The 27,860-nt window shown below is 40.2% G+C and overlaps 2 protein-coding genes across 7 annotated transcripts in view; one reads left to right on the plus strand and one right to left on the minus strand.

Annotated features, from left to right (window-relative positions):
* The window catches only part of camta1a (calmodulin binding transcription activator 1a), a gene marked incomplete at its 3' end in the record, with an annotated part of 284,358 nt that extends 271,602 nt beyond the window's left edge, over positions 1-12,756 (minus strand). For 3 of the 6 annotated variants that reach the window (XM_079679024.1, XM_079679023.1, XM_079679018.1), the window contains exons 1-2: positions 12,558-12,755; positions 8,767-8,868 (exon numbers count right to left, since the gene is read on the minus strand). In XM_079679024.1, coding sequence (XP_079535150.1) covers positions 8,767-8,868; positions 12,558-12,582 — 127 coding nt within the window. In that variant the 5' untranslated portion in view covers positions 12,583-12,755. Of the gene's footprint in view, positions 1-8,766; positions 8,869-12,557 lie in introns of all 6 variants that reach the window. The other 3 variants (XM_079679020.1, XM_079679025.1, XM_079679019.1) reach the window with 3 other exon arrangements.
* A 2,110-nt stretch (positions 12,757-14,866) lies between these two features.
* On the plus strand, positions 14,867-27,808 carry dnajc11a (DnaJ (Hsp40) homolog, subfamily C, member 11a). The gene is made up of 16 exons (XM_079679027.1): positions 14,867-15,010; positions 16,260-16,389; positions 16,486-16,559; positions 19,875-19,976; positions 20,105-20,233; positions 20,330-20,452; positions 20,616-20,689; positions 20,782-20,971; positions 21,074-21,159; positions 21,871-21,987; positions 23,155-23,310; positions 23,439-23,508; positions 25,007-25,064; positions 26,669-26,811; positions 26,918-27,047; positions 27,357-27,808. Exons 1-16 carry the CDS (start codon positions 14,939-14,941, stop codon positions 27,380-27,382), a joined length of 1,680 nt encoding a protein of 559 aa, XP_079535153.1. The 5' UTR covers positions 14,867-14,938; the 3' UTR covers positions 27,383-27,808.
* The last annotated feature ends 52 nt before the right edge of the window (positions 27,809-27,860 follow it).

Genomic DNA, 27,860 nt, shown 5'->3' on the forward strand with positions numbered 1-27,860 from the left:
ACTGTCATCGAGGAAATAATTTACCATGTGTGTTATATAAAGCGCAGCAAGCAAACAGGATGAGCTTTTCTTGTCTATAGTTTCCGCTAAAGTTAAGGTTATCCCTGTCCCCTGTTATATTTGTGGTGAGCATTCAATCTTTTGTTTAGAGTAAACTTCCAGAGCATTTACAAACAGTTTTTTGAGTGTGTGTGCAAATAAATCTATTACTCAGTTTTAATTTGGGTGGATTGAATGTAAACACATTCAACAAAAGGTAACTCAAAATACTGCATTTGTTTGCAATGCAATTTGTTTTGAAAATGTATTACAGCTAGAAAACAACATTCCTTCAAACTTGTATAACTGTGGGTTAGGATACTAGGGGAGGAAAGGCAGAGACAGAGAAAAGCCTGCATATGAGTGCTGACTACGGACCCCTAGGGTCGCTGATATCAGTAATAAAAAAAAAGAAGCAAAAAGAGTTGAACCGAGCAAAATACCACTTTGAAACCCATACAAATAGTCCGGTAGTGCATTGATAATGAGGATATAAAAAGCGAGCAAGCAGCCTGGCGTACATTACAGACAGAACCAAGTGCTCCTGCCTAAAAATTCCCATATGGAAAATTCAGTGGGAATGAACACCACCGGTCCTCAGAGATGTAGCTGCCGTGGAGTGTAATGTGTAAGGAGGAACATCATCGCTCCCAAAGGAACGCAGGAGTAGATCTGTGGTGTTCGCAATTTCCATCTGTACCTATAATTCTGCGTGTACACCCTGTTTTAAAAGAGCTGTGCAGGTATCTCTAATCATTCGCTCTGCCCAATTAAGAATCACATACAGCATCTGCTCATAGGTAGTAGCACCAGAGCGGCTTCACCCTCAGAACTGGAAAACACGCTGCAACTGAATGATCAGAGTGGTACATGAGAAAAAAAGGGGCTTGTTTTTTGTGTAGACGCTGTATAATCATAAAGCAATTTAAAATAAGCAAGACACTGTAGTCTAGCATTTAGCAGGGACTCATTTTCGTAATCTTTCACTAAAAGGCTCAAGACGAGCAAGAAAAGGTCGTAAATATTGAAGCCCACTTACAAATAAAATCTCAATGGATGCAAACTCAGATGCAGCATGGCTGAGTAGAAACCGGCAGACAGCAGTAGCAGCCGATACATATGGCAAAGCTGTCTGAACAGATTATTCAGAATTCAATGCTGCTCCCTGGCACACACCTCTATGACACCATTGAGACAGAGCTGAACTGGGATACGTCTCAAGAATGTTGAGGATTGTCTCACAGAGTTATAAATCTTCTGTAGGAGGAGGATATGTCTACACAATCTGCCAGCAGACTAAAACACTTGTGATGAACATATACAGCTTAGAAGATTTGAATAATGTAATCAAATCCTCACTTGGTTTAATCGTTGCACAATCTTCTACACTGGTCATCGCACAACATTTTTTTGTGCGAACTCTCTCTGCCTGAAGTATGCAAAAAATCTCCTCTGTTCAGTATGCTGTGCACATGGAAAGGTGACACAACGGCAACATGCATTTTTCCTTTGAAATGCCAGTCTTGTATTTTTCAGCTAACAACCCCCCAGGCAACAGAGCCAGCTAGCCTAACCCTGCAGGACTAACAAGGTGTTAACTGGCGTTCTCTTAATCCCTTAACCTTACATGGACGCCTCTGAAATCAGGATACTGCTGAAACTGGGGTTTGATTACTAATGTGAAAACAAACGTGCTGAATGTGAAAAAGACACATCTCTATTATGAAGACCCCTTCATAAAAGCCAAATCTATATTTAGACGAAATGTTCCCAGCAAACAGAATCCTTTACACTGCACACAATCTGTACAACATTGTTTTTTAAACATGATTTAAAAAAGCTTTTATATTCAAAAGTATGATTTACATTTTGAATAGTTTTACAAAAAGCATTTAGGCCTATTTACCTGTATTACTAACTAACACAAAAAGCTAACAAATTGCAATTTATAGCCTACACTGAATTACGTTTGGGAAAGTAGTTCCTACAATGCTTTGGAGCAAACTAGAAACTATAATGTTAATCACAGTTTCTAGGTGTAGACTACATTTGTTTACATTTTTGCAATTTGGCATCGTTCACAGTATGCCGAATTAGCCATTAGCGACTCCTGTTGGTAAACGTGGATGAAAATGTGCCTACTATCACAGGACTACTTTCATAATAAAATACAACTTTAAAACGTGGCGATTCTCAAGCTAGTTCTGGAGCCACAGTCAGCGTTACGTTTCTATACTTTCTTAGCAAGTTTATGGATATTCGGTGGATACTCGAAAAGCTACAGTAAATCTTTATCATGTAGGCCTGTGTGTTCAGATTTAACGGAAGGGTTATTATGACCACGTTTTTAGTCGGAGTAAAGTTCCATTATGTTACCGCTGCGCTGACCGCAGTAATCGCGGACGCTCATGTTTTTGAAATACCTCGTATCGCGCATGATCTGTGCCACTTCCACTGTTACACAGGTGCTCACCGCGTTGATAAGCGGTCCAAATCGACGGAAATATAGAAAAAAGTCGCCATTGTTTTCATAACAACAACATGAACCTGTCCCTTCCACTTTACGCAGCCTCAAGTATCCCTCCGCCAAACTCTCCTCAAAAGTTTAACACATATTTAAAATATACCGTAACTTGCTGATTTTCATTGTCAACTATAGCCTATTCAGGGTCCTATTTATAAGACATTGCTTCATGAAATTGAGCCTAATCTTACAGACAAGTCAACCAAGTTTCAATGTTTTAGGCTAAACTGTGGAATGGTTTGACCGTAATAATAAAGTAATAAGTAATTTTAAAAAAGCTGTCTAGCTCTCTTTCATATGAGAGAAGCGAAAAGCAGATTCTGATTTAAAAATGCAGGAATAAGAAAGAGCAGACAGATGTTCTAGTTTTATGTATTTGTCCTTAATTTATGCAGGCAGACTTTATGATTTATGATTACCTAATTTAAGGTGTGTTGCTTTCCTCTAGAAGTGATTTGTTGTATCTGTAATGCAGATGTAAGTATTTCTTAACTAAATGTTTTGATAATGTTTTATATCTGATGATTATTGGGATAATGCAATGAATTGCAATGATTTAGTCGCAGGCACTGATTCAACTGATTCACAGCCGAGTATTTATTATAATGACAGGCTATTTTAGTGATCTTCGCTGCAAGATAAATATTAAGATTGGCTAATCTGCATTTTTATATTGAAGCCTATGTATTTTTATAATATCCAAATTAAAGCAACTTTTCTCTTCTGAGATGCTTTCCTGGTGTTTGTAGCATCACCAGTTAAATGGACAAAGCACTTAGTGTAGCATTTATTTGAGGTTTAATTTTGCCGTGACATATTCATTATTTATTCAAGACAGGCTGGTGTGGATGTTAATTTTGCTGCTAAATTAACACTTAACTATGCAGAGGAAAAAAGCAAAGATGGCAAGCCAGGAAACTGTCCAGCCTGTTGACTCATATCGCCAACACATGGTCCATATACAGTGGAGGCGTTTTAACAACCTATAGTACATTAAAATTAGATTATACACATTAGTTTGTAGTGCTGCATTTACACTTTTATCTATCTCAGACATGGATGCGTGTATTTCCTTGAAGAACGGGCAAACTACTGTCATGTTTCAAGCAGTGCACAGTGCTGTTAAATAAACCATGTGTTTTAGATGTGGCACTTGTTTTTTTTAGATGTTCAGAGTTGGCCTTCTCTAATCTGGGAGTCCTTATCTAACTTAAGAGGGGCATGTTTGTACACGAGAACCTTCCTTGCGAGGCTCTCAAAGCACACAAAAGGTGAACTCAACATCTCAACTCTTTGTTGAGTGCTGAGGTTTCTTTTTTCCACAGCATCACGCTCTCATAACTCGAAACGCTTTTGTTCTTTCAGCTGCTATTTATCTACACTAATAGTATTTCAGCTACTGCATGTCTACTGTTCCCTCCACCGGGCATTTCCACAGATTTGAAGCAGGAACTGTGAGTCTTCCAACAAAGTATTGCTTACTAATTAAAGATATGTCCACTGTGGCATGAAAATCCACATATACTGTGGACTTTGCTATAGCTGAGGAAAACATCCCTAGGGTGGAAAAGCTTGGATGCCAGATTTGGAATAGCTTTACAGAATATAGACGAGCTCTTACTAATCAAATTGCCTGATTTTATCGGTGATTAAACAACAAATTACCTACTGAAATCTGGCTTTGAAAATGTAAATGCATCCTTGTGTTTACCGGGAGCTGATCAAACCCTGAAATGAACTCCACTTCTTTGCATTTTCTGGACTCCCCCTGTTAGGTTTCATATTTATTTTGGAGTAGAAAGAGCAAGCTTAATGACTGCTTGTACATTAGCCAAGAAAACTATTTGGTTGTAAAAACTCTAAAGTGCAACACAGGCTGATACCAGGGCTTGTTATAGAGAGGATGTGCTGAGCTGGGCTGGCACACTGGAGCCAATTACATTCTACATGTTGATGAGCTCACATACAAAAGGATAAACTGGGCGAAGATTTCTGTTCAAACCCAGGCTATAGTTCTGCAGCTTTCATGTTGCCTTTACTGTACATTCCTGTGCAGCCTGTGCCCCTTCATAATTCACATCCCCCTCCGTCAAATGCGTATAAAAATACATATTTATGTCTGCTGATGTTTGGATTATCACTGATCCTGGCTGCTAAGCAAACACTTTGGCCAAATGTAAGGGTATCTGTCATGCTAGCTTGCTTCTGCCCCACCCTAGAGACGAGCGCGAGGGTCATGAGACTGGAAAGGCTGACAAAAACAAATCTTTAATCAATATCCGAGCCCTGAACGCAAAACCCTCTCTCTTCCGTCTCTGTCTCACAGCGCTCTGGGAGTGACAGTTTTTCTTTTTAATCTGTGCCCACATTGTGGAGAAATTGCAAGCTAATGTTTTGGCTATAGATCATTCAACAAATCGCTGCTGGCGGTGCATATCCAAAGTAACCGTTTGAATGCAAACATTTTCCACAACAGCTCAGTGGCTAATATGGCTTAAGGATGTGAGGAGCAGTGAAACAGTATCTGCTCTCTAGTAGCTATACCTGAAACACGAGGGCGGTGGATCACAGAAGAACAAGCAGTTCTGTGGATAAACATTTGGCTCTCATCTCCGTCCAGCAAGAAGAAGGGCTGTGAAACTGAATTAGGCCCTATGGCAATGTCTCTTATCATTAGGTTGGATGACAGCCATCCACTGGGCTGGACCGAAAAAGGCCCCTTAGAGTTTAGCTCTAAAATTAGCCCAGTCAGCTAAATAAGCTTAGCTCAGACATAATTCATCAACTGGGGAGAGACATTTTAAGATACCATAATAAAAACATATCCCTAATCTGCGGCACATACACTGTAGCCAAGCAATACATTATAACTGTGAATGATACTGTGTGTAATGATGAGTAAATTAGTGTACTTTTTAACATGCATTGAAATCATACCAAATCTGACCCATCACTTTAACATCATGAAGTATTTTGGGTGATTATATTTGAGCTAAAATAAGGTTTATTTTTCAACATTGAATCATTTTAAGGATAAAATAAGTCTTGTTTCACCTGGTGAGGCACCCTTGTAAGCTAAGAAGCAGCAGATATGTTGATGATATAATCCCTGTATCATATTGACAAGTCATGCAGTCACAGTGAAAGACAGACACAGTCAAACATCACTTTAAATCATTATACATCGCCAGCAGGGGATTTGAAAGAAACCGTTTCTACAGTCTGTGAAATGTGTGGATATGGTGAGAAATATGAAAAATATCTACATTCAAACAGTCCACATGTGGTGTGTGGGTTGTGACATGCACTTAGTATAATAACCAGATCTATGAGAGGCGAGATGTCAGACCAGTTCATGACATGAGTGATTTAAAGCTTATACCAGAGGGGCAGTGACAGGTTAACATGGTGAAAGCAGTTACAAGGTGATGGCAGATGAATGAAAAAAAAATCTAGACAAGAAAGGAAGGATGTGGTCAGACGTGAAGCGGAGATGAAGTCAGGCAGACAAGGTGCAGTGGTCAACTGATGACATGCTGTCAATTAAAAGCGATCAATCAGGTTGTGAGGTGTGAAAGAAGAAGAAGAAGAAGGAAAGGTAAAAGGGGGGTTTAACCTGCAGGAGACTATTGCCATGGCATTTACAGTAATGGATTATTCTCCCCGCAGACTTCAGATCAGGACACTTTCCTGTGATTCAGCTCAGCCCTAAAATGTGTGATTTATCATTTGCAGCCATGACTTCCAGGCTCATTTAAAAAAAGGCAAGGTTCATCATAAAAAAAAAATCGAATTAACTTCATTGAGTTTTGAACATATGGAAAACATAACGTTCCTCTTTGTTACTGTGAATTATATTCGATTTGACAACATATAAAATAGCCCTAATTTCAAGAGGCTTAAAAAAGTTGCAGAACTGTAATAACTTGCATCGACCTTGAATTTCTACACCATTTATTTGATAATGTATCTACGAGTGAGACTGGGGCCACTAGTGAAGAGAGCACTTGATTAGACCGAAGTCTTTACGGAACTACTTGTGGGAGATTCTGAGCCAGGCTTTACTACAACACAGGACCATTTAGGCAGTGTCAGATTTCCCTGGCAGTAATCAAATGATTGGCCCACAGTACAGGGGCCGAGCTCCCCACCCCCGCCTGATGGCTCCTGATTGAGAGCGAAGTATGTAGACTTAAAAATAGTCATGTGGTCGTGTGGGACTGGAAACCAATTATCTTCATCATTTGCCCTATGGTCTGTTCGATAACACTCTTACAGTACAGACAGTGAATTTACAAATCGCCCACAAGCAAATAAAACTGAACTTGTGTTGCTATGATACAACTAATACTACTACAACAAATAGAGTATTACATGGCTTCTAGCTATAGTATGTGGGATTGACCTGCAACACACACAACAGCTGTTTGTAAAAGAAAACAAATGTGTTTTTTCCCCTCCCAGTGAAATAGGAGAGATTTTGACACCATTTCTTGTGCATTTGTGCACAATATGCTTCATAATTTACAATCACATTGTTAACGTTCCCTCAATCCTGCGTGCACTGCGGCTCAATTTGGTTATAATAGTCCAGTTTATTATAGCAAAATAAGGGAAGACTGTCAAAAAGTCAAACAGCTAAAAAAGCGTCGGCCTATTACTGGAAGTTCAACAAACATGCACACACGGTTAACTGCCTGCAACAAACTGAAAATGACTCTTTATGTGTTTTCAGCCCTCTCCAAGCCCACCCATCCATAAAAATCCCATCTCAAGGAGAGCAGAGGTGAGGTCTCTCTCTTTCTCTCGCTCACTCCCCCTCTCTGCTGCTCTTGTTCTCTTCCACTTTCTCCCTCTTGCTTACACATGCACACAAAAAAAGCTCTTCTTTCTGTATCATAACAACTCCCACAATTACTCAGACGATTACTCAGATCAATGGTTTACCTGCCTGCTTGAGCTGCTGTATGCTGCTACAGAGTGTCCTGGTGAGGCAGGGGAAAAGAAGAGCGGGTAGCGTAATACCACGCAATAACATGGGGGGGAAGAGCAAGACCGGCAAAACGTGTTGTCAGTCACAGCTGTCACACTTGAGGGGGTAACGCAAAAGTCTATCAACTATGTTCCTGTTACAGTCTGCATCCCTGCGTCATAGATCTGCACCTGGCAGAAAAACCTGTCTTTTAAAAAGCAGTTGGTGCAAAAGAGCTCTTCCTGCAACACATGTGGAGTCTAACAAGGGGTTGTGGCGGATTTCAGACTCTATTTAGAAATGACAATACATGAGCACACTTAATTACCCCTCTCTAGTCTCGATTTAGTCTTCCAGCAGCGTGGAGACTGGTGTATTTATTAACAATGATGGGGCTCCTTTTATGCTGAGAGGCAATCTGCTTTAGAGAAGACAGTTTTCCAATGTGTAAAGACAAAAGGCTAAGTTCTAGACACATTTCTAAAGAGGAATGAATGGAAATCCCGCTCAAATAAAATCAAGACTTTGGCCTATATTCCTGACTGATTTATTTGTGTTGTGGCAGAAAATATCACTTGTACACAGACTTGTAAGTGCTCTGAAGCAATTCCCACAGAAGCTGGTTTTTATAAGTCGTAAAAACCTCAGCTGTGATGTTGTGTTGTCTTTGTTCCGTGCCCCTAGTCTACAGTTCTCATAGATCACATGTAATGAGAGGCAGACCAAACACTAATCCAAGCAAACAATTAAACGATACAGCAATAAATCAATATTTTTGTCAGGCACTATTTGATCTAGCAAGATTTATTTAAGTCATACTCCTCGGTCGGGTATTTTTTTTTTTCCTCTATCAAGTGCAGGTTTAAGAGAAGCAGAAAAAAAAAGGCAAGTACACGGCCATAATTGATGGCTCAAAGTGTAAGCTTTCTCTCGGAGGGTCTGCTCAGGTCCTGATCCCCTGGCCTCAACCTGAAACAATCACTCTTAGTTAACGACAACACTTCAGCTATTGACAGCGTGATCCCGTAAAGCAGACACTTCAATCAACAGAGCAGCCGGAGGAGGTGTTGTGTTGGAGGGGGAAGGGGGGGGGGGAGGAGGGGGGGGGGGGGGGGGTGTCATGGGGACGGATGAAATCAAGAAGTAAATAAATGAATCAATGAATGAATAATAGATTGGCCAGCTAGTGGCTCTCTGGAGCAGCAATGCAGTATTAATAACTGACTCTTACTGTTCGTCTCTGTGTCATCACTGATACTCTTAGGTGGACCATGGCCAGCATAACACACTGCTGATCTGTACATTCGATCCGGATTACGAACTTTCTTCAGTCCTTCAGGAGGCAAAGAGAAAAGTAGAGGAAAATCGAGGAAAAGAAGCATTCTCCCAGCCTTTGGTAACTGAGCAAACTCCCCATGCAAACATTATCAACAGACACACAGTATATTGAAATACATTTAAAACACACAAGAGCTGTTGGGTTAGTCGTTCTGGTAATAATATAGATTGTAAATCACAGTGAATGTGTCTGTTGTCATTTAAAACAGAGAGATAATCCATTGAATGAACATTTTTTGTACCGTTTCTAGAAGTGCTACGCTGACCTGCTTTGATACGGGTCACTAACGCTCCTTATTGTATCAGTGCTAAACTTGAGGAATCAATACAATCAATCAGTGGATGCCGTGCACAGCCGTCAGTAAAAGTCTATTACAGGCAGCATGACAAGTGATCCGTCTCAGAAACCACAGACCGGACCTGCGTGCCATCCATCCTCACCTCACTGATTCAATTCAACGTCTGGAGGAACATAATGTAGCGCCTGATTCAACACACAGTGGGAGAGCGAGTCGTCCGACATCACGATGAGGTTAAATTCATCCTTCTTTAGAAAACAGCGCCGAAATATTTATACCATTGCTGCACAGGCACTTTTGTAACTTAATGGCTGACTGCGTGCTTACTTGATGTTTTGCTGCTGCTTCCCCCTGAACTTTGAGTGAAAAGATAACATCATGAAACTTTTTTTAACTGCACCCGCTCGGAAATCAAAGTGAAATATTACTTCCAGCTTTGCTGAGGCAACAGGCCTAATCCTCTTCCTTTTCTTCTTAAAAGAAAAGTTTTCAGAGTGTTTCAGTTGTCCTAAAAGTTAATTTCCCTTGGATTCACAAAAGCAAGTTTTACGTGTCAATAAACTATTCCATCATTGGTCTTGCATTTATGTGATTTTAAAATAATGTTATGTAATGTTTTACAGACCAAAACTGTCCGTATCAAGATTCAACTTCAGAGGTTAAAAGCATCAATATTTAACGTTAGCACAGTGTTTACTTTTTATGATGAATCCCAACACCACACAAGTGTTAGCAGTGGAGCTTGTGTTTACTAAAGTGCTTGTTCTGTTTCTACAAAATTGGCCTTTAAACAGCAATATTTTTATGACTACACTCTAGTAGATTCATAAAACCATTGGCTGTACTTTCCTCCAGAGCAGTCTGAGTGTGAGATATCAAATGTGTCTTTTCAGTGCCCTCCAGGCCTTGTACTTAAAGTAACGGACCCACAGTGTTTTTCATGAGTGTGAAGAGCAAAAAAAACACCCTCAAGGGTCCTGACAATCATTTAGGCTGGAGAGGAATACCCCAGGATGTAAACATTACATTAGTGAGTGAGAGTGGGCCGTGGCCCTTGGGTTTAACACAAGATGTAACCCTCAGTTGTTATGGGCCGTCAGAGGACCTGCCAAACGTCTGAGAGAGTTCAGATCTGCCTGCATACCACAAGGACAAAAGGTTACGGAAACACCGTTTATCTCTCTACACGGCTACCCGACATCCAGGGACATGTCATGTTAAAACTGTCATAGTGATGTATTTTTAAACAGCATGCTCTACATTCATGAATTAAGAAAACGGGATGCATGAGTAAAGACCCAGCATGACAGCTGTGTGTAAAAGCTTTAACGGCCACGTTTGAATGAGGCAACATCACATTTATGTCAAGGTACGAAGCACTCTCTGTTTCTATGCTGCTCCTCCTCCTTTTCCCACTGACCGGCCTCACAGGAACACTGAAAATAACTTCACCTGCTCAGCAATGGGACTTTGAAGCCAGGGTTTTTCAGTGAGAGCTCGCTGTGTTGGAGAGCCGTCGAGATTAACAACTGGAGCCTATTTGTTAAGTTCAGCTCAGTAGATGAATACGTTAGGACTATACGCCACAATGAAGACATTACTATCATAAAGCAGATGTCTTTATGTTTTGTCATAGCCACAGACAGATTTCTCATATAGTTAGGTGTGTTTTTGTAGCTCAATAGCACCCCCTGGTGGGACTCTGTTTGGTGGTTGGCACACTGACATCCAAACAACTGAGTTCAGCCTTTTATCGTTTACCCTTATATAGACAGAGGCAATTTGTTTACTCCTATTTTAAACATAAAAGTGGTTCTACTTCAAAAAGACTTCACTTTTAAGGTTATTGACACCAATCTCTGAAGGAGGTCTATTTACTTTTGAAGCCTGCAACACTACTTATGAACAGCTCAGAAACAGCTGCACCTATAAGGAGTCTTTTTTTTCTCGCACTCAAATTATGCAAACACTTTTCAAGTGCAGGATGAGTCTTTCGCTCCACTTCAAGTTAATTCAAAAATATGTATATAAATACCCCAAGTTTAGGACATACTGTTTTAATGACATATCATTATACTCAATTCTGTCAATCAAAAAACTAAAGTTAAACATTTCAAAGTATGATGACCATAACAAAAAAAGAACATAAACATGAACAGGACATTTGAATTAAACATGCACAAAATCTGGACAGTCTTTAGTCATTCAATACAAATCTGGCAAATGCATTTTAAGGTTGATTTATGCTTTTTTTATCATCTAAGAATGTCAGCCCTTAACTCTTTCTAGTTTGAATACTAAGCAGTAACAAGCTGAAAACTACTCCCTTTAGCATTGATGCAATACATCTTTTATATTTTCATATAAGCTTAATTACTCACCAAAAAATTCCATTGGCCTCTCTGAATGAGAACAGATCGCTTATGCATATGTTTTGCTATAAAATATCCCATAAAGAGGAAATAATTAAGTCGAGTGAATTTAATGTTAAGTCAGTGAGCCGTATGAAACAGGCTGAGGGAGAAAGTCATCATTTTGTCCCTATGTGTAAAGTAGTGTTATGAGCAGCTGCTGGAAACCCTACACTCTCCATCCTCCTGCTTCCTCTGTGTGATGGCATTTCATTTCAAGTGCGATAGGGCATTGCGAGCGGAGCGGGCATTACAACGTTGTGAAGCCCGTGTCTCGAACCAAATATAGGCCAAGTAGTAGTCTATAATTGGCATTTGGACAAAAATAAATATATCCGCTTATGTAAAAAACAAAAAAGATACATCACTTCTGACTCGCAAACACTATTCGCTGAATGCCAGCGCTTCAAGGAAGAACTGAACGAGCCTCTCTAAGACGGAGGAATATAAAACACAAAAACATTATAAAAGAGATGTTCAAATGATCTTTACAATGCATTCAAAACACCCTGCACATAACGATTGAAGAAAAGAGCCGTGTTGACAGATAAACTGACAGAAGCAAGCCGCTTTTTTAAAGCTGGGTAATAAGGGAAGAAGTTAGTCGATGCCAATGACATGTTGTCATTAACTTAGCATTGTTGTTAACAACTTGAATTTGCTCGCCTTTAGACAAGAATTGCGAGCAAAATAAACGCTTTACTTTTACCACGCGGACTGTTTGTCCCCGTGGCGGGCTTTAAATGTGGGCTACGATTGGAATAGTAGCTGGCTAGAATGCAAGCTAATATTAGCTGGCTAGGTGATGTCTCCACGTTTTAGCTGCCTTTTCGGAGGAAAACAGCGGAGACGTTTTCTACACAAAAATTCTCCACTTGTCCTCGCGTCTGTGACATCTTCCGCACAGAGTTGCAACTGTTCTAAAATCACACAGCGGTCATACTAGTAAATTAATCCCATTATATTTCTCTTACCTTCCGGCTTGTTTTCGGCAGCCATTTCCCCTTCACGCGCAACATCCTCCTCCTCCTCACGACCGTGGGTACCACGCGCGTGCACGGCGAGGACAGCACGAGGAGGGACCGGAGCAGCAGCGGCGAGTCGGTCCGTCCGAGCAGAACTTACTATTGGCTGCGAGAGGAGACTGACAGAGAGGATACACAGCTCCCCTCACCTTCACACACCACCAGCCTGCTTCTGTTTTTTTACAGGGAATTTAAAACAGCTCAGAGGCGCTGCATGACGCTCCTCTTAAAAGAAGGGGACGCAGTGGTGTAAAGTAACTAAGTAGGCTACATTTACTCAAGTACTTAAGTACAATTTTGAGGGGCTTGTACTTTACTTGAGTATTTCAATTGTTTGCTTCTTTGTTCTTGTACTCTACTTAAATTGAGAAGTAAATATTGTACTTACATACTTTTGTATACATTTAGTTACTTTGAAGATTTTGATTAATTATGTGAAATATAATCAACCCTTAAATATGCAATATGTTACACCTGGAGCTAGTAGTCAAAACATATGATATATGTGATACTGAAATGGGCCAGTCTGCATAATGAGTACTTTTACTTTTGATAATTTAACTATATTTTGATTAATACTTTTCTACTTTAATTTGAGTAACATTTGATTGCAAGACTTTTACTTGTAACAGAGTATCCCTACACTCTACTTGTACTTCTCCCACCTCTAAGGGGACGTGTTATTATATTAAAAATAAAAGAATTAAGGCTCAGTAGGTGACGCTGCATATTTTAATTTAAACTAATTAGACTGTAAATACAAAATGTTTGTCTTTGAGCCGTCCCACTAAAGTTGTTTTACACTGAATAAACAATTTTACTCCTGAGTGACAGAAAACGTTTAGATTAGTCTGTTGATATTAGGCTAATTAGACGACTAACTGTTTAATGGCCTTCATTAAGTTTGTTTTTAATGTAAGCTTTCCTCAGAGCTGCTGATCTAAACTGATAATTGAGGTCTTCATACCACTGATAACAAGAAAACTCTCTGCGGATACAACATTTGCATATTTTATCCTGTTAATCATCCATAACAGCAAATACGTTTTAAGTTTGTCTTGTTTTTTAATTTAATGTTAATTGTGGTACATTGAATCAAATCAGTAGCCTATGACATGTGATTATTGGCTAGTCTTGGGAACATAGCATAATACAAACTACCAAAACAACACTGCAAACTTATCAAACAGTACTGATTGTCTGCACTGTCTATCAATCAAGTGTCCAGATGTCAGTCTACATTTGAAAGCCTGGGGACGAGTGTGTTCCCTATTATCCATGTCAAACTGATTTCATACTGCCGTACAATGATGATACAATGATGCTGAATGCTGCAGGCCATACTAGAAGATGTGGATCCGACCATAAGAAAACAATATCACATAAATACTTTAGGTACTGGGGGGTCGATGTGATGCACAGATGTGAAGAACAACTGCTTACATTTACTTTAATTCTGCTCACTATGCCATTAAGGTTTCTAACTTCCATCAGTATGGCGCAGTAGCATATATGCTTGACAATAGTATGGCTACGTTAAATGACCACAGGCAATCTAATTACACATTATTGTGCTTAATAGGCTGTGCTGTTGGCACTCGCGTCAACTACAGCACTTAAGGACAGCCTTCACCCTGCATTAACAGGCTGGTGGCCGTCAGTGCTGAAACGCAGTGTTTACTTTGAGCTGGTAGTGCTGAAAGGACAGCTCCTCTGCTGCCTGCTGCTCGTGCCCCTTTGTATACATTCAATGGCTTTGTTGTTGTTGCACAGAAAGTAATAATGAACTAATGAAAGACTAATGCAGTTTAATCACCCCTGGCCTAAATTGTTCCTATGTGGATAGAATGCAGATAACATTGTTTTAAAGTTAGATATAACGTCATATGTAGCCTATAGTAACTATATTCAATATTAATTGTATTGCATTAAATATGTATGACTGTATTCAAATTAGGGTTTTTCTTAATACAAAATTGCATGACATTGTTACATTGCCAGTTGCAGAGTAAAAAAATAATATATTACACTTTATGGGGAATTTATTATACACTCTTTGGGGGTTGTGAGGGAAAACCAACCCTACCTTTTTACTTTGCAACCAATCTTATGTGTATGTCGCCACAATTCCTTATAAAATCTTCAGTAACGGTGAATAAAAGATCATTTTAAACTTTAAAGTGTAAAGCACAAGTTGAACAAATCATGAACAAGCATGTAAACAAAGCTGCTGTGTTGTTATTCATCCGCAACACAAGGGGGCGATAGAGTGCGCACAGAAGGCTTTAACCGACCTGAATGCCACGAAGAAGAGATGACCGGGTGTAAACATGGCGTCTTCCTTGGACGATGATGAGATCCTCAACGATGATTACTATTCCCTGCTAAATGTCAGGAGAGAGGTAAGATATGCAGCAGTGATCTGGTTTGATGTGTGTGCAGGGGCATTTCGCAGCAATTCTATAAACTTTATCCGGCTGATATTGAGCAGTTTCGTGTACAATCACATGTATCGTTAGCTAGGTGGCTAGCTTGTGACCCTCGACATTGATTTCTATGCTGTGACTCCTCGGCTGGACACTTTGTTTGCAAGACACCCAACAGGTTGTGAGGTTAAGACTTTTCCAGCAGGGGCTGTGTGTTGATAAAGTTAGGCAGAGGACCGCGCGTTACTGCGGGGATCTGGAAGCTAAAGATAATACATTGACAGTTATTTTCAGTTTCATAATTATCTCATGGACAGTGCTAACTAAAGTTAGCTAATGCTACAACTTCAGGGTTTCAGCATGAATTATTTACAGCTGATCAAATTGCAATGGAAATATCTGTCTGGGAATCAAATGCTTTCTGTCTGTCAACCTGTATTAGTAAAGAAGAGAACATTATGTTCAAATGTAAGCAGTGGTGGAATGTAACTAAGTACATTTACTCGAGTTATGTTACTGTAACTCACAAAGTCCAGTTTTGAGATATTTGTACTTCAGTGTCTCCATTTTATGCTACTAGATACCTATTTTTACTTTAAAGTTAAGTAATGTTTACTTGTAACAGTCTTTTTAAACTGTGGTATTAATAGATTCACCTAAGTGAACAAACTGAATAATTCGTCCACAACTTTATGCAAGTGGACAATTTCAACACACAATATATTTTGGCACAAAAACATGCTGTTCCAGATTGACTATGTTAAAAGATAACTCGTATATGTCCTTGTTAAGATGATAAGCATGAATAACTAAAATATACAACAAAAGTTTGCAAAATAAACGAGACATTTTCTCAACACATCTTAATAAAAGTGTATAATCTCCATGTCAGTGTTTAAGAAGATAACACATAATAATACAGAACATTACATAACAAGTGAATTTGATGACTATTGGGGCTATACCTGTTCTACTATAGTGTATCCAACAACAATATTAATAAAACCAGAATTTAAACAGCTGTTTTCTGTTTTTCAGTTACCTAAACCCTGCATAGTACAACAGTTCATTTTCATTTCATATAAGTCTTGGATGATTTGTAAGTAAAAGTGAAAGTAGTGGAGTTAAGCTGTAGCAACATCCTGCTGTGTGTTTTGTATGTTGTTGCTCGAGTTTACCAACAAGTTTCTCTTTCACATTTATGCGTTGTAATCTTGTGCCTCAGGCGACACAGGACGAGCTGAAGGCGGCATACAGGCGATTATGCATGCTGTATCACCCAGACAAACACAGGGACCCTGAACTAAAGCGTCAGGCAGAACAACTTTTTAACCTCGTACATGAAGCTTATGAAGGTAAGAACAGCTTTTCAGATAAAGCAAATGACGTTCATTATGTTATGGTACTATTCTGAGGGTTAATAACATTGGTGGTTATCCATGTCTTTTCAGTGCTTCGTGAACCACAGGCACGAGCCATCTATGATATCTATGGCAAGAGAGGACTTGATGTTGATGGATGGGAGGTAAGTCATTTAGTGGCTGTAGTGGACAGTAATTCATAAATAATGACATACAGTTAGAAACAATAGCCCTCATCATTATTTATTGAGCTCAAAACATACGATGTTCTGAATTTCACAAGCATGGTTATTAACCTGTTAAGCCTTTTTTTTTTTTTTTCACGAAACTGTGTCTGAGGGCTTCTTAACATTTAACAACCTATTAATGTGTCATATCCACTTACCGGGAAGAAACTCAACTAACTGACGATATTGACAATTTTTACCGAAACAAAACAGTCTAACGCCGAGCGTCTGAATTAGCACTAAGCAAAAGAGTAGTAACGCACTTAGCACATAACTCACGTTAGAAGTATGTTATACTTCATCGGATCTGCACAAACAAGATATCATATGAAAGCTTAGATTCCACAGATTCCAATGGTATAAGTATCATCACTCCACAATCAACACTTGCGGCAGCGAAGGCGAAACCAGACAACACACAACTTAGCTTTACGGGGTCAAAATGGCAAATACATCTTACCTTTTCTGTTTTCTGATCAAAAGTTGTGTTCAATGGCATTAAAACGCATAGAAACGCTGCTGAAGGTTAATCCAATGTGTCTGTGTCACTTTGAAATGATTACTGATAATTAGTGCTGCGTACCGGTACACCGAACCGGTACTGGACTTGTAAAAAGTTTCGGTTCAAGTCCGGTTAAAAGAGCAACACTTCACCCAGACAATGTCAATATGCTGTTGTTCTTGAACAAGAACACATAGACTTGTACTCTTGCATATTGAGTCTTGTATGTACATCACTATGTATGTAGTTGTGTTGTGTAGTTAGTAACACATGTAGAGTTCTAGAAAAGACATGGTGTAGACACAAGTTGGAAGGGGGCACAATAAACCTGACGAGTTTGAATTTGAGTTGATTATGAGTTTATTTTCAATTGATAATTAGCTAAAAATAAGTTCACTTTAGTTACTCACACAACTTGACACAAGTCCGGACTTATAAGTCCGGACCTGAACCTGAACCTCTGGACTTGAGTCCGGACCTGAACCTGAATGTGAGTCCAGGTACACAGCACTACTGATAATCCATCATCACATTTATGTCAAAAACTGACTTTTCATATAGAGTGTATGAGAGCTACAACCCAGCTTCCGGTTTTGGGCATTATGGCTGCTCATCATGGTTCAAAACAGGTGTCAGTCACCAAAATCGACCGATGGGTTCCAGAGATATGGCAAATACACCCAAATGACCAATTTTTTTTTCTAGTCCTCTCTAAAAAGGTCAAATGTCACTTGTTTTGCATCAATCTTGATACAGGGTACTTGTACTGTTATAATTTGGATTCCTAAAGCTTTTAGTCTACTATCCCATCATTCAAGGGTGGTTTTCACTATAGGTAATGTTTTATTTTTAGACGGAAACTATCTATGTTCAATCTGAATTTACTTTAAAATAAAAACATCTAGGTTGATTCTGACTTTTCTACATCCGACTCACAGGTTTATACGGAGCCCCTAAAGGTTCATGGAGAGAAAAAGAAAGTGAAACTATTTTGTGTGCACGAGAATGGAGACAACCGTTTCATTGCAGACTGTTATGTTTATGTGGAGAAATGGCAGTGCATACATTATTTGAGATATATTTCAATCTCTGACTTCATTTAGGGACATTTTGGCCAGGGCTTTAGAGCTATTTGTTTAAGCACCGGATTCGCAAAACAGAAGAGTCTGTAAACCAGTCTGCTTTGATCTATGAATTCCTGTCCGTGACTCACAGTATCTGCTGCCCAAAGCTGTTTTAAAGAAGGAAAACCTCCTTCACTTTATGAAATCTCTGCGGCACCAGTGGCCTGTACTACGAAGCAGTATTTGCTATTTATACTATTCATTCATCAAGTATGACGCTGCGCTGTCAGCACGCGTCTCCATGTTCGTGATTGGTCAAATGTTGCTAACCAGCTTCATAGGACCGTTTAGCGACATTGCGTTTGTTAGGGTTAGTTAAGCCGGGTAAATCAAACATATCCAGGGTCTGTTGAACCGGCTTCGTCGTACAGGGCACTGGAGGCAGTAACGTGTAACTCAGCAGAATCTGAGAAGAGCAGCAGCAGCTGCAAAGAGCTGTGCCTTTTACTGTTTACTTCACTGTGTTTCCCTTCATTAGAACAGCTGAATAGAGATCGAGGCTGCTACGTTTCACCACACACACCTATACACACATCGAACTACCGGAGTATTCCCCCTCGTTTTATGAAGGAGATGTCCTGTCACCGGGGCGCATGATGTGTGTGTGTGTGTTTGTGCTCAGCTCCGCTCTGTGTGTGCGTGTTCGGTATGTTTGTCCGACACCACCGGCATTTGTTTTCAAATGACCACGAACAGTAATTTACACAAATCTGGTTCTCCATAGTTATGTGTATTCCCAAGTGAAAGACATTTGTTTAATCTCGATGTAGTGCTATAGTCCTGCCGGAGTGCACCGGAACAAACGACACTATCATAAACAAATGCGCACACACGCACACACACGCACACACACACACACACACACACACACACACACACACACACACACACACACACACACACACACACACACACACACACACACACACACACACACACACACACACACACACACACACACACACACACACACACACACACACACACACACACACACACACACACACACACACACACACACACACACACACACACACACACACACACATATTCTTCATAAAACTAATAACATGGCGTAATATTCGGGCAGTTCGATGTGTTTTACCATAAGAAAGTATCTTGTGCGAACGAAAAAGTATCTCGTTTTATTTAAATTGAGGCCACGTATTACATCTTGTGCGCACAAGTTAATAAAGCGTGGCCTCGTTGTATTTATTTTTCTCTCTATGAACCGTCCAGGGCTCCGTAGTTTAATCATTGCTTTGAGAAAAAAGATGATTAATGTACCCCCTTTTTAGAAGTGAAGATATAGTCATTTGTTCTGGGAATGTCATTTTCGAGTCTGAGACCTGAAAGGCCTGAGTCTTGGGGCTTAACTGGTTAAGCCTGTATTTTAGCCACAAAAACATTCTGTCCAATATGACATTCCCTTATTGAACTTGCTTAAATTAGTTCTTGTTCTGCTTCTTCTGTGTTCACTTTAACTATAGATGCTTGATAGTAAAAAAACATGACACACAGAACATATGGGAGTATGTAGTCCTGGTGAAATTCCTCCTACTGTAATTCTTAATCCGCACCATGTGAGGCAGACATTTGTTTTGAAATCGTATCTCCCTACTCCAGGTGGTGGAAAGGAAAAGAACCCCTGCAGAGATACGAGAGGAGTATGAGCGTCTTCAGAAAGAGCGAGAGGAGAGGAGGCTTCAGCAAAGGACCAACCCAAAGGCATGTTCACAGGGAAACCTCACATCAAATTGACTGTATTGAAAAGAGTCATTAGGCATCTGGTGCATATTTATGTAAATCATTCATTTAAGCAGCGTTTTTTTCTCCTGAAAATCTGTTATTTGCAGGGAACGATTAGTGTCGGCATTGATGCCACGGACGTCTTCGACCAGTATGAGGAAGACTATGAGGATGTGGGCAAAGGGGGAGTCCCACATATTGAAATCAACAAGATGCACATATCACAATCTATAGAGGTGGGTTTTCAAGTGGCATTTGTTTTGGAATGAAAGAGTTGTAGCACAATTACATTTACCATAAGACTTCCTGTTTCTGTCTCTTTGTCACTGCAGGCTCCTCTCACTACAAAAGACACAGCTATTCTGTCTGGCTCCTTGTCAACCCACAATGGAAACGGAGGTGGCACCATTAACCTGGCCTTAAGAAGAGTCACCTCCACCAAGGGATGGGGAGAGGTATGCTGCATTTTTCTCAAGGAACCACACACACCTTTTTTATATAGACTTCAAATGGCACCCTTTCTTCCTGTCACTCCTGTCTGCCTTTGTGGTACAACATGCAGTGACATTTTAAGATAAGGAAAAGATGAAACCTTACCGGCTGTGTGTCTGTTCACAGGTCGAGCTTGGTGCTGGAGACACCCACGGACCTCTTTTAGCGATGAAGATTTTCCGGAACTTGACGCCTCGATTGTATGTGTTGAACTGCAAGAGTAAATAAATGAGAAGAACGTATTAGTAACAAGAAAATGAACATTTCAGTGACCTTTTTTGTTTTACCTCAGCTTCGTGACCGGTCAGTGTGGGCTCCAGTTGTCCTCCCGAGGCGTGCGTCCTGGGTTTACCACGATGCTGGCGCGTCACCTGGACAAGAACACTATGGGATACCTGCAGTGGCGCTGGGGCGTGCAGTCCTCTATGAACACCAGCATCGTCAGGGACACCAAGAGCAGCCATTTCACCTTCGCTATACAGGTAAGCAGCCTTCTGGAATAATAGTTATTATTGTAGCCAGGACACCATTCAATCAACAGCTGCTTGTATCAGAGTTATCATTTGCTTTTCCTCTCTCTGCAGCTTGGCGTTCCTCACATTTTTATGATGATGAGCTACCAGTACAAGTTCCAGGATGAGGACCAGACAAAGATTAAGGGCTCAGTAAAGTAAGTTATCAAAGAGCAGTATGAGTTCATATTAACGTGGCAATATACAACATTTCCCCCTTTGTTTACAAGTGGTATTATTGTTGGCACCACTGCCGCAAAAGCCAACAGGATCACAGCTTACTGTTGACACCAACTTCGCAAACTATTTACACCACAAGGGAAAAAGCAAGAAAATAAATGAAATTGTATTTGAATTCATTCCCAACGACTCTTGCATTGTGCGCAGACTGTCTATCCCTTACTCCAACCGACACAACCCAAAGGCTCAGAGTGAGAGTATGCTTTCATCTGGCATTTTTTAACTACTTTTGTATCGAGTGCTAGGTTTTTCATTAAGAAATCATTTGGCAAACTGTAAAGGCCAATCTGTGCTAACTGTGTATTTTGGTTTTTACAGCGTTGTAGCCTGTATACACATTGTCAGGCAGAATTGAACAGTGAAAGCAAGGCCTGTAGGGAACTCATCTAACGCTGATATTGTCATTATTCTAAAGCTATTACACTATTTCCTAATGTTAAGGTGATTAAAGCATAAAACATGTATATTGCCACTTTAAAACCCCTATTATGGGTCCAATTTGTTTGTGGAGAAAAGCAAATGAATGACTTCCCAAATAGACGCAGTTAGAAGTTTACGTGCAAGAACTGACAGCTCACATTTTGACTGCGTTCAGAGCTATAGAGAGTGAATTTGTCTTTGTGTCACAGATCAGGTTTCTTTGGGACGGTGATCGAGTACGGTGCCGAGAGGAAGATCAGTCGACACAGCGTCCTCGGGGCCACCATCAGCGTGGGAGTGCCCCAAGGTGTCTCCCTCAAGATCAAGTAAGTGAAACTTCTGCTCCAGTTTCCTGTTTGAGTGTTTTCCTCACACTGCTGTTTCCATGGCACCCATGAAGGCAGGACATCATGAAAGCCAGTCCAATACATTGTCTACAGATTGTTACTGCCCTAGCTGTGCATATGTAAGCATGTCAACATAGGATTGCACCCACATAAATGCTATTTGGTCTTAGGATTGAAGTTTCATAGTTTAAAGTGGACCTATCATGCTATATTTGAATAATATAGTGTAGGACCATACCTATATGAGGCATATTTATACTTTTTATTTTTCAAAATACCAAACAGATCATGCATTTTAGCCATTCCTCATTTCGCTCAATTTAACACTGTCTTTGCATGGGCTGATTCTGTGAGAACAGCACCATCTACAGGCCTGGCATATGTACTACAGCGCCTCCAAACGGCAATGTCCGTGGCTGTCTCCTCCTGATTGGTGGAGTTGGCCTAATAGCCGTAGCGCCACTTCTGTGACGTCATAGAAGTGTTCAAATCTGGATCAGTCTGTATCAGATCCATTGCAGCCCCTTTTTAAGAGATTTGTGTATGGAGGAAAATAGAGAGGGTTGTGTTTTCTGACACTTGGTGAGTCCCCTGGAAAACCGGGGACACATATTCACGTATACAAGACGTACAAAAGTGCATTTTGCATGATAGGTCACCTTTAACTAAGGTCTCCTTTTTGACAATAATCTTAAATCTGACGAACAATTGGCAGTCGATTCTCACTGTCCTATCTAACCTATTGTAAAGCACATCATTTCCCTTTATCACTGACATTTGTATGCATAACATCCTCCTAACACACTGCCCCTTCTTCTTGGGAAAATGTGCTGAAGGACCTATAATTATCATCTGAAGTTCAGGTCCATTTTACAGGACAGAGAAAAGGCAATCATGTTCAATGTGATTGCTGTTCAATCTTTGGTTGAAATAGTTTTTGCATGTTTTATGCATTATAACGATTTTTAAGATTGCATATTAACGGGATATTGTATGCATGCAGCTGAGACAATATCGTTGAATGTGACCTTTTTGTTCTGCTATTTTCTGATAGAGATTCCTACAAATATCACATGGAGTGACCAATTTAGCAGCCAGTTAGAGGCCATCTTCATTTGAATAATGAAACAAACTCTTTATCCGCAGGCTAAACAGAGCGAGCCAGACGTATCTCTTCCCTATCCACCTGACTGACCAACTCCTGCCAAGTGCTGTATTTTACGCCACAGTTGGACCACTGGTTTTCTACCTCGCCATCCAGCAGCTCATTATTCGGCCCTACGTGCGGGCCCAGAAGGAACAGTAAGAGACCTTTCTCTTTACGTTGGCCGTTTCATGCTAGAAATATTATTGGAAATAGCACCACATGTATTAATATAGTCCAATTTGATGAGCTCTTTTCATTTCTCCATTTATCTTTCCCTCACCAGAGACTTGGAGATCAAGCAGGAGAGCTCGGCCTCTAATATAGCCAAGAAGAAACAGGAGGCAGAGTCTGCTGTGAGTATTTTACAGGCCTACAGCAACATTCTTATATAGTGGTTAAAGAGCAACTTGCCGTTTATTTTTTTTACTACATTTATGCTTAACCTTGCCTGAAAATTACATTAAAAAAGTGAATGCAGGATTTGATATGTTTTACGAGACACAAGGGCAGGAATTCAGACGGGAAAGGAGCCGTTTTGAGCTCTGCTATTAAAAACGGTTTTTTTGTAACGTCAAACGCGTCATATTACGACGTCACATGGGGGAGCAACTTTCTCGGACTCCTTCTCTGCCCAATTCACGGTAGTAGTTGGTAGTTGGTTTGAGTGGTTGTGATTTAATGAGCTGGTAGTTTTTCGGTAATTTTACATTGCATTTCACCATTTGTAATCATGGTGAGCTATTGTGTTTGTGCAGGTTGCACAAACTCCAGCCTGTCAGGAAATCGAGTCCACAGTTTCCCTAACAGGAAAAGGACCGGAGCTAGCTTTTGTTCCTGGGTGCGTTGTGCATCCACCTCCCTGCAGCACATACTCTCCACAGCTGAGGCTGGCATTTCCCACACAAGCACCTATCAAACAAAACGTTTATCAGGAAACCGTATTACATCTCTCTCCCCCCCTTCGCTCCTCTCTCTCCCCCCTTCGCTCCTCTCTCTCCCCCCTTCGCTCCTCTCTCTCCCCCCTTCGCTCCTCCGGTACACAGCACTGTAGTGTGGAGTTGCATTAGGTAACGCGAGATACGGCTGATACTTGCGCGTTAGTTTCTGTTATGGATCAGTATCAACAGTCCTGCCAGTAACGTTACTCTATTATCAATGCTACTTTAGTTATAGCCCGATATATGATAGCTAACTTCACAATGTTGTGATGTGACGTTAGCTAACATTCTGTATCTAACGCCGGTCACTCACCAAGATAGCTGCCCTGTTCTCCACTGGTTCTCCTCACACCACAGCTCCATTTCTCTCCGATGGCCGTTACTTCTTCTAATCCTTGGCTGCTCCTGGTCTCTTGGACGCCTAGCAGGCTCATCATTATAAGGTTGTGGTCCGTCATATGCATTCCAATATTCATGTTCAACCTCTTGTGTGTCAAAACTAGCATTGTGAACCATGTTTATTCATACGGTAGACCGGCCGCTCTCCCTCCTGTGACGTCAAACGCGGGTGGTCTTTTTTTATGGGGAAGTAAAAATGTCTTACAAAAGCGACGTACAGATGTCTCTGTCGTGTATATTTCTGTATTTTTTTTGGGAAAATCTAGTGTATACATCATTTTCTTACACATTTATTCACTGGGGTCTCTAACCTGCAAGTTGCTCTAAAAGTATTAGATGACTAATAAGATTCTGTTATTGTGGGTGACTGTCCCACACCAGTCAGATGAAGAGGCTGAGTTGGGATTAGATACAATTCAAAGTCTTAGTGAAATTCATTAGTATAATCCATTTAACGGGGGAATCTCACTGTTTGTCTCCTTCCCTTCCTCTCTGTGTCTGTTCCTCCGTACAGATCATGCTCATGCAGGAGTCTGTGCGCAGGATTATTGAAACCGAGGAGTCCAAAATGGGTAAGATCAGTAATATTTAAAGGATAAGCTGTGAATAATGTTTTTTAAGCAGGTTGTCAAACGATTTGATCCTCTCACATTGTGAACTGTTTTTAATAAGTTGAAAATGTTGATTCCTGGTTCTTATTTGCTTTATTTAAAGTGTAACTCCTAAGATTTGACTTATAAACGTATAAACAAGCCTAGTCTGCTTTTAGCATAAACATCACTGCTGGTATTATTTCCCGCTATGGTTCGCACGGCAAAACTTATAAACTAAAGTAGAATAATTGCTTTTACTGGTCTTCCTGAGCAGTTCACTGAAATCTAAAGTGACTGTTGACCTGTCAAAGGCAAGACAAGTGTGTGGGCCGTTCTATTGAAGTATGACTTATTTTACACTGAATTCATCTATTTTGTGGAGAGCTTTCAACACAGGCTATACATTGTTAATAAAGGAAATAGACTTTAGTGGATTTTGTAAAGACCCTCCTGTTTCTGTTTGACAAGTGATAATTGCTTCTTTTTTGTATAATTTTCACCTTGGGGAGTTTGGCAAGTGATAATTGTCTTATGACACCTGGCACTGTAGAGGTTGCTTTAATTTTTGTATCATCAGAGGCCCCCTAGACTGTGCCCTTGTAAAGTAACAGTTAATTGCAGGGTGTGTGTGTCTGTGTGTCGCTGTGTAATGACTGACACACAGCTCCTCTTTAATATTCACTGGGCCACACTCTATGAAATGGTTAGGGTATTTTTTATGCAGCTCGCAATTAAAATTAATTGTGCTGTCTTTTTTGTTGTATACTCAAAGATAATTGTAACAAACAAGCCTAAAAAAAAATGACACTGGCTTTGTTCTTAAATATGTGGCTAAAATTGCTGGCATGCAATATTTAAATGAGTCAATAGGGAAAGTTGGGATTTTTGTTGGACTTTTACTTTTAGTGCATTCAAAAAGCTGTTAATGTTTCCTTATCGTATATCCTTGTATATTTTTAAATGCACTCTTTAAAAGGTCCCATATTGAGAAAAGTGAGATTTATATGTATTTTTTTGATTAAAAAGCAGGCTTAGGTGCTGCGTAAATATTAGGAAAATGTCAAAACACTCAGAGAAATGCCAAAAGCCTTTATCAAGAAACTGCTTTCAACCAACTGCGTTCAGATACCAGGTAAAGACGAAGGTGGCCGACAGGTGCAAACGCACTACAGCGGCCCAAAACACTTCCATTAGCAGAAACGCACCGCACATTCATAACTATGCAAATATAAAAATCGAAATGTGCCAAAACACATGCAAAAAAAAAAGAAAAACCTAAAAAAATAATAATAATAATAAAAAAGGAAAACCTCTTTACCAACTTGACGAAACACGCACAGGGTTTACTCAGTGCTGCATAAACGAAACGCTGCCAATACGAAAAAGCTGCAAGAAGCTAAAAACACAAGAAAAAGGGGACTAAAAGTGATGCACACAGCTGGGAATGGAGCGCTTGTTGACGTTAACTGTCACAAAGGCCAGCTGTCAAATTAGCATAACGCTCCCCTTTAAATGTTACCAAAACACGCTAAAAAATGACTTTAATCAACACTATCCTTGATGCTGTTGCTTCATTAAATCAGGTCTCATCATCCTCAACGCCTGGTACGGCAAGTTTGTGACGGACAATAGCCGAAAACACGAGAGGGCAAAGGTCATCGATGTGAGTGTGCCACTGCAGTGTCTGGTGAAAGACTCTAAACTCATCCTCACTGAAACCACAAAGGTAAAGATTTACAAACTCTTAAGAATGTATTCAAAACCTATTTTCTCTACAGATTCCTTCCAGCGAGATGATTCAGACTATTCATGACCTAATTGTGTCTTTGCAGTCAGGACTCCCTGGTTTCTACGACCCCTGTGTGGGGGAGGAGAAGAGCCTGAAGGTGCTGTATCAGTTCCGCGGAGTCATGCATCAAGTCCTGTCAGGAGACACAGAACCACTCAGGATACCAAAGCAATGTAAGACAGACTTTACTCTACAGCACAGTGACTCTCCAGAATGGGGATTATGTCACGGTTGTTTGCCCCAGTCAAAGTCATATTTAACTTCTTCAGTGAAGGTTTAAAGATTAAGAAGCTAGTCTTGAACTCTCTAACCGGCAACTGTTTCAATTCTTACTGTTAGACGGATTTACCCTTTTGTAGATGTTTGCCATGCAACATATTTCAAGTATTGTATTTGAACTGAGAGATCCGCTGATTTGTCTTACCTGTCACCTCCGCGCCATCAGCGTTGTGTCTGACATCTTTGTTTCTTCCTCTGTACAGCTCACAGGATTGACGCAGACACATAGGCGCTCCTCGGCCGACCAAAAAGACTCATCTCTCAGCTGTTTGACAGAAGATGGATACAACTGTTTTAGACACGACGTGGATTGAAGTCCTTGTTACTCGGAAAACATACATTTACCTTTTTGTCTTTATATTCATTTAAATATGCAGAGCGGAGTAAAAACATCACAGACTGGAGTGATCATAATTCAGGATCTCTGGACAGGGTCGTGGCCTGCTAGAAAGTCTAATGTGACACCCCAATCAATGGCTACCATTTTAAGTCCCGGGTCTTTTAGCCTTCTTGGTATCCATTTATTTTTGGTATGGCTTGTCTTTTATGATTGAGTTCTATGTACTGTAATGTACACAAACTGCAGTGCCTATGTGGATGACGACATGAATGCACCTCTGTTTATTTGCCATATTATTAAAATAAGTCTCTCTGATGTTGCTTTACCATTTGGGAGCTTTTTTTTTTCAATAATAGAAAAGGTTTAT

The sequence above is a fragment of the Notothenia rossii genome (assembly GCF_949606895.1).
Source record: "Notothenia rossii genome assembly, chromosome: 4".
In the NCBI taxonomy this organism is placed as follows: domain Eukaryota; kingdom Metazoa; phylum Chordata; class Actinopteri; order Perciformes; family Nototheniidae; genus Notothenia; species Notothenia rossii.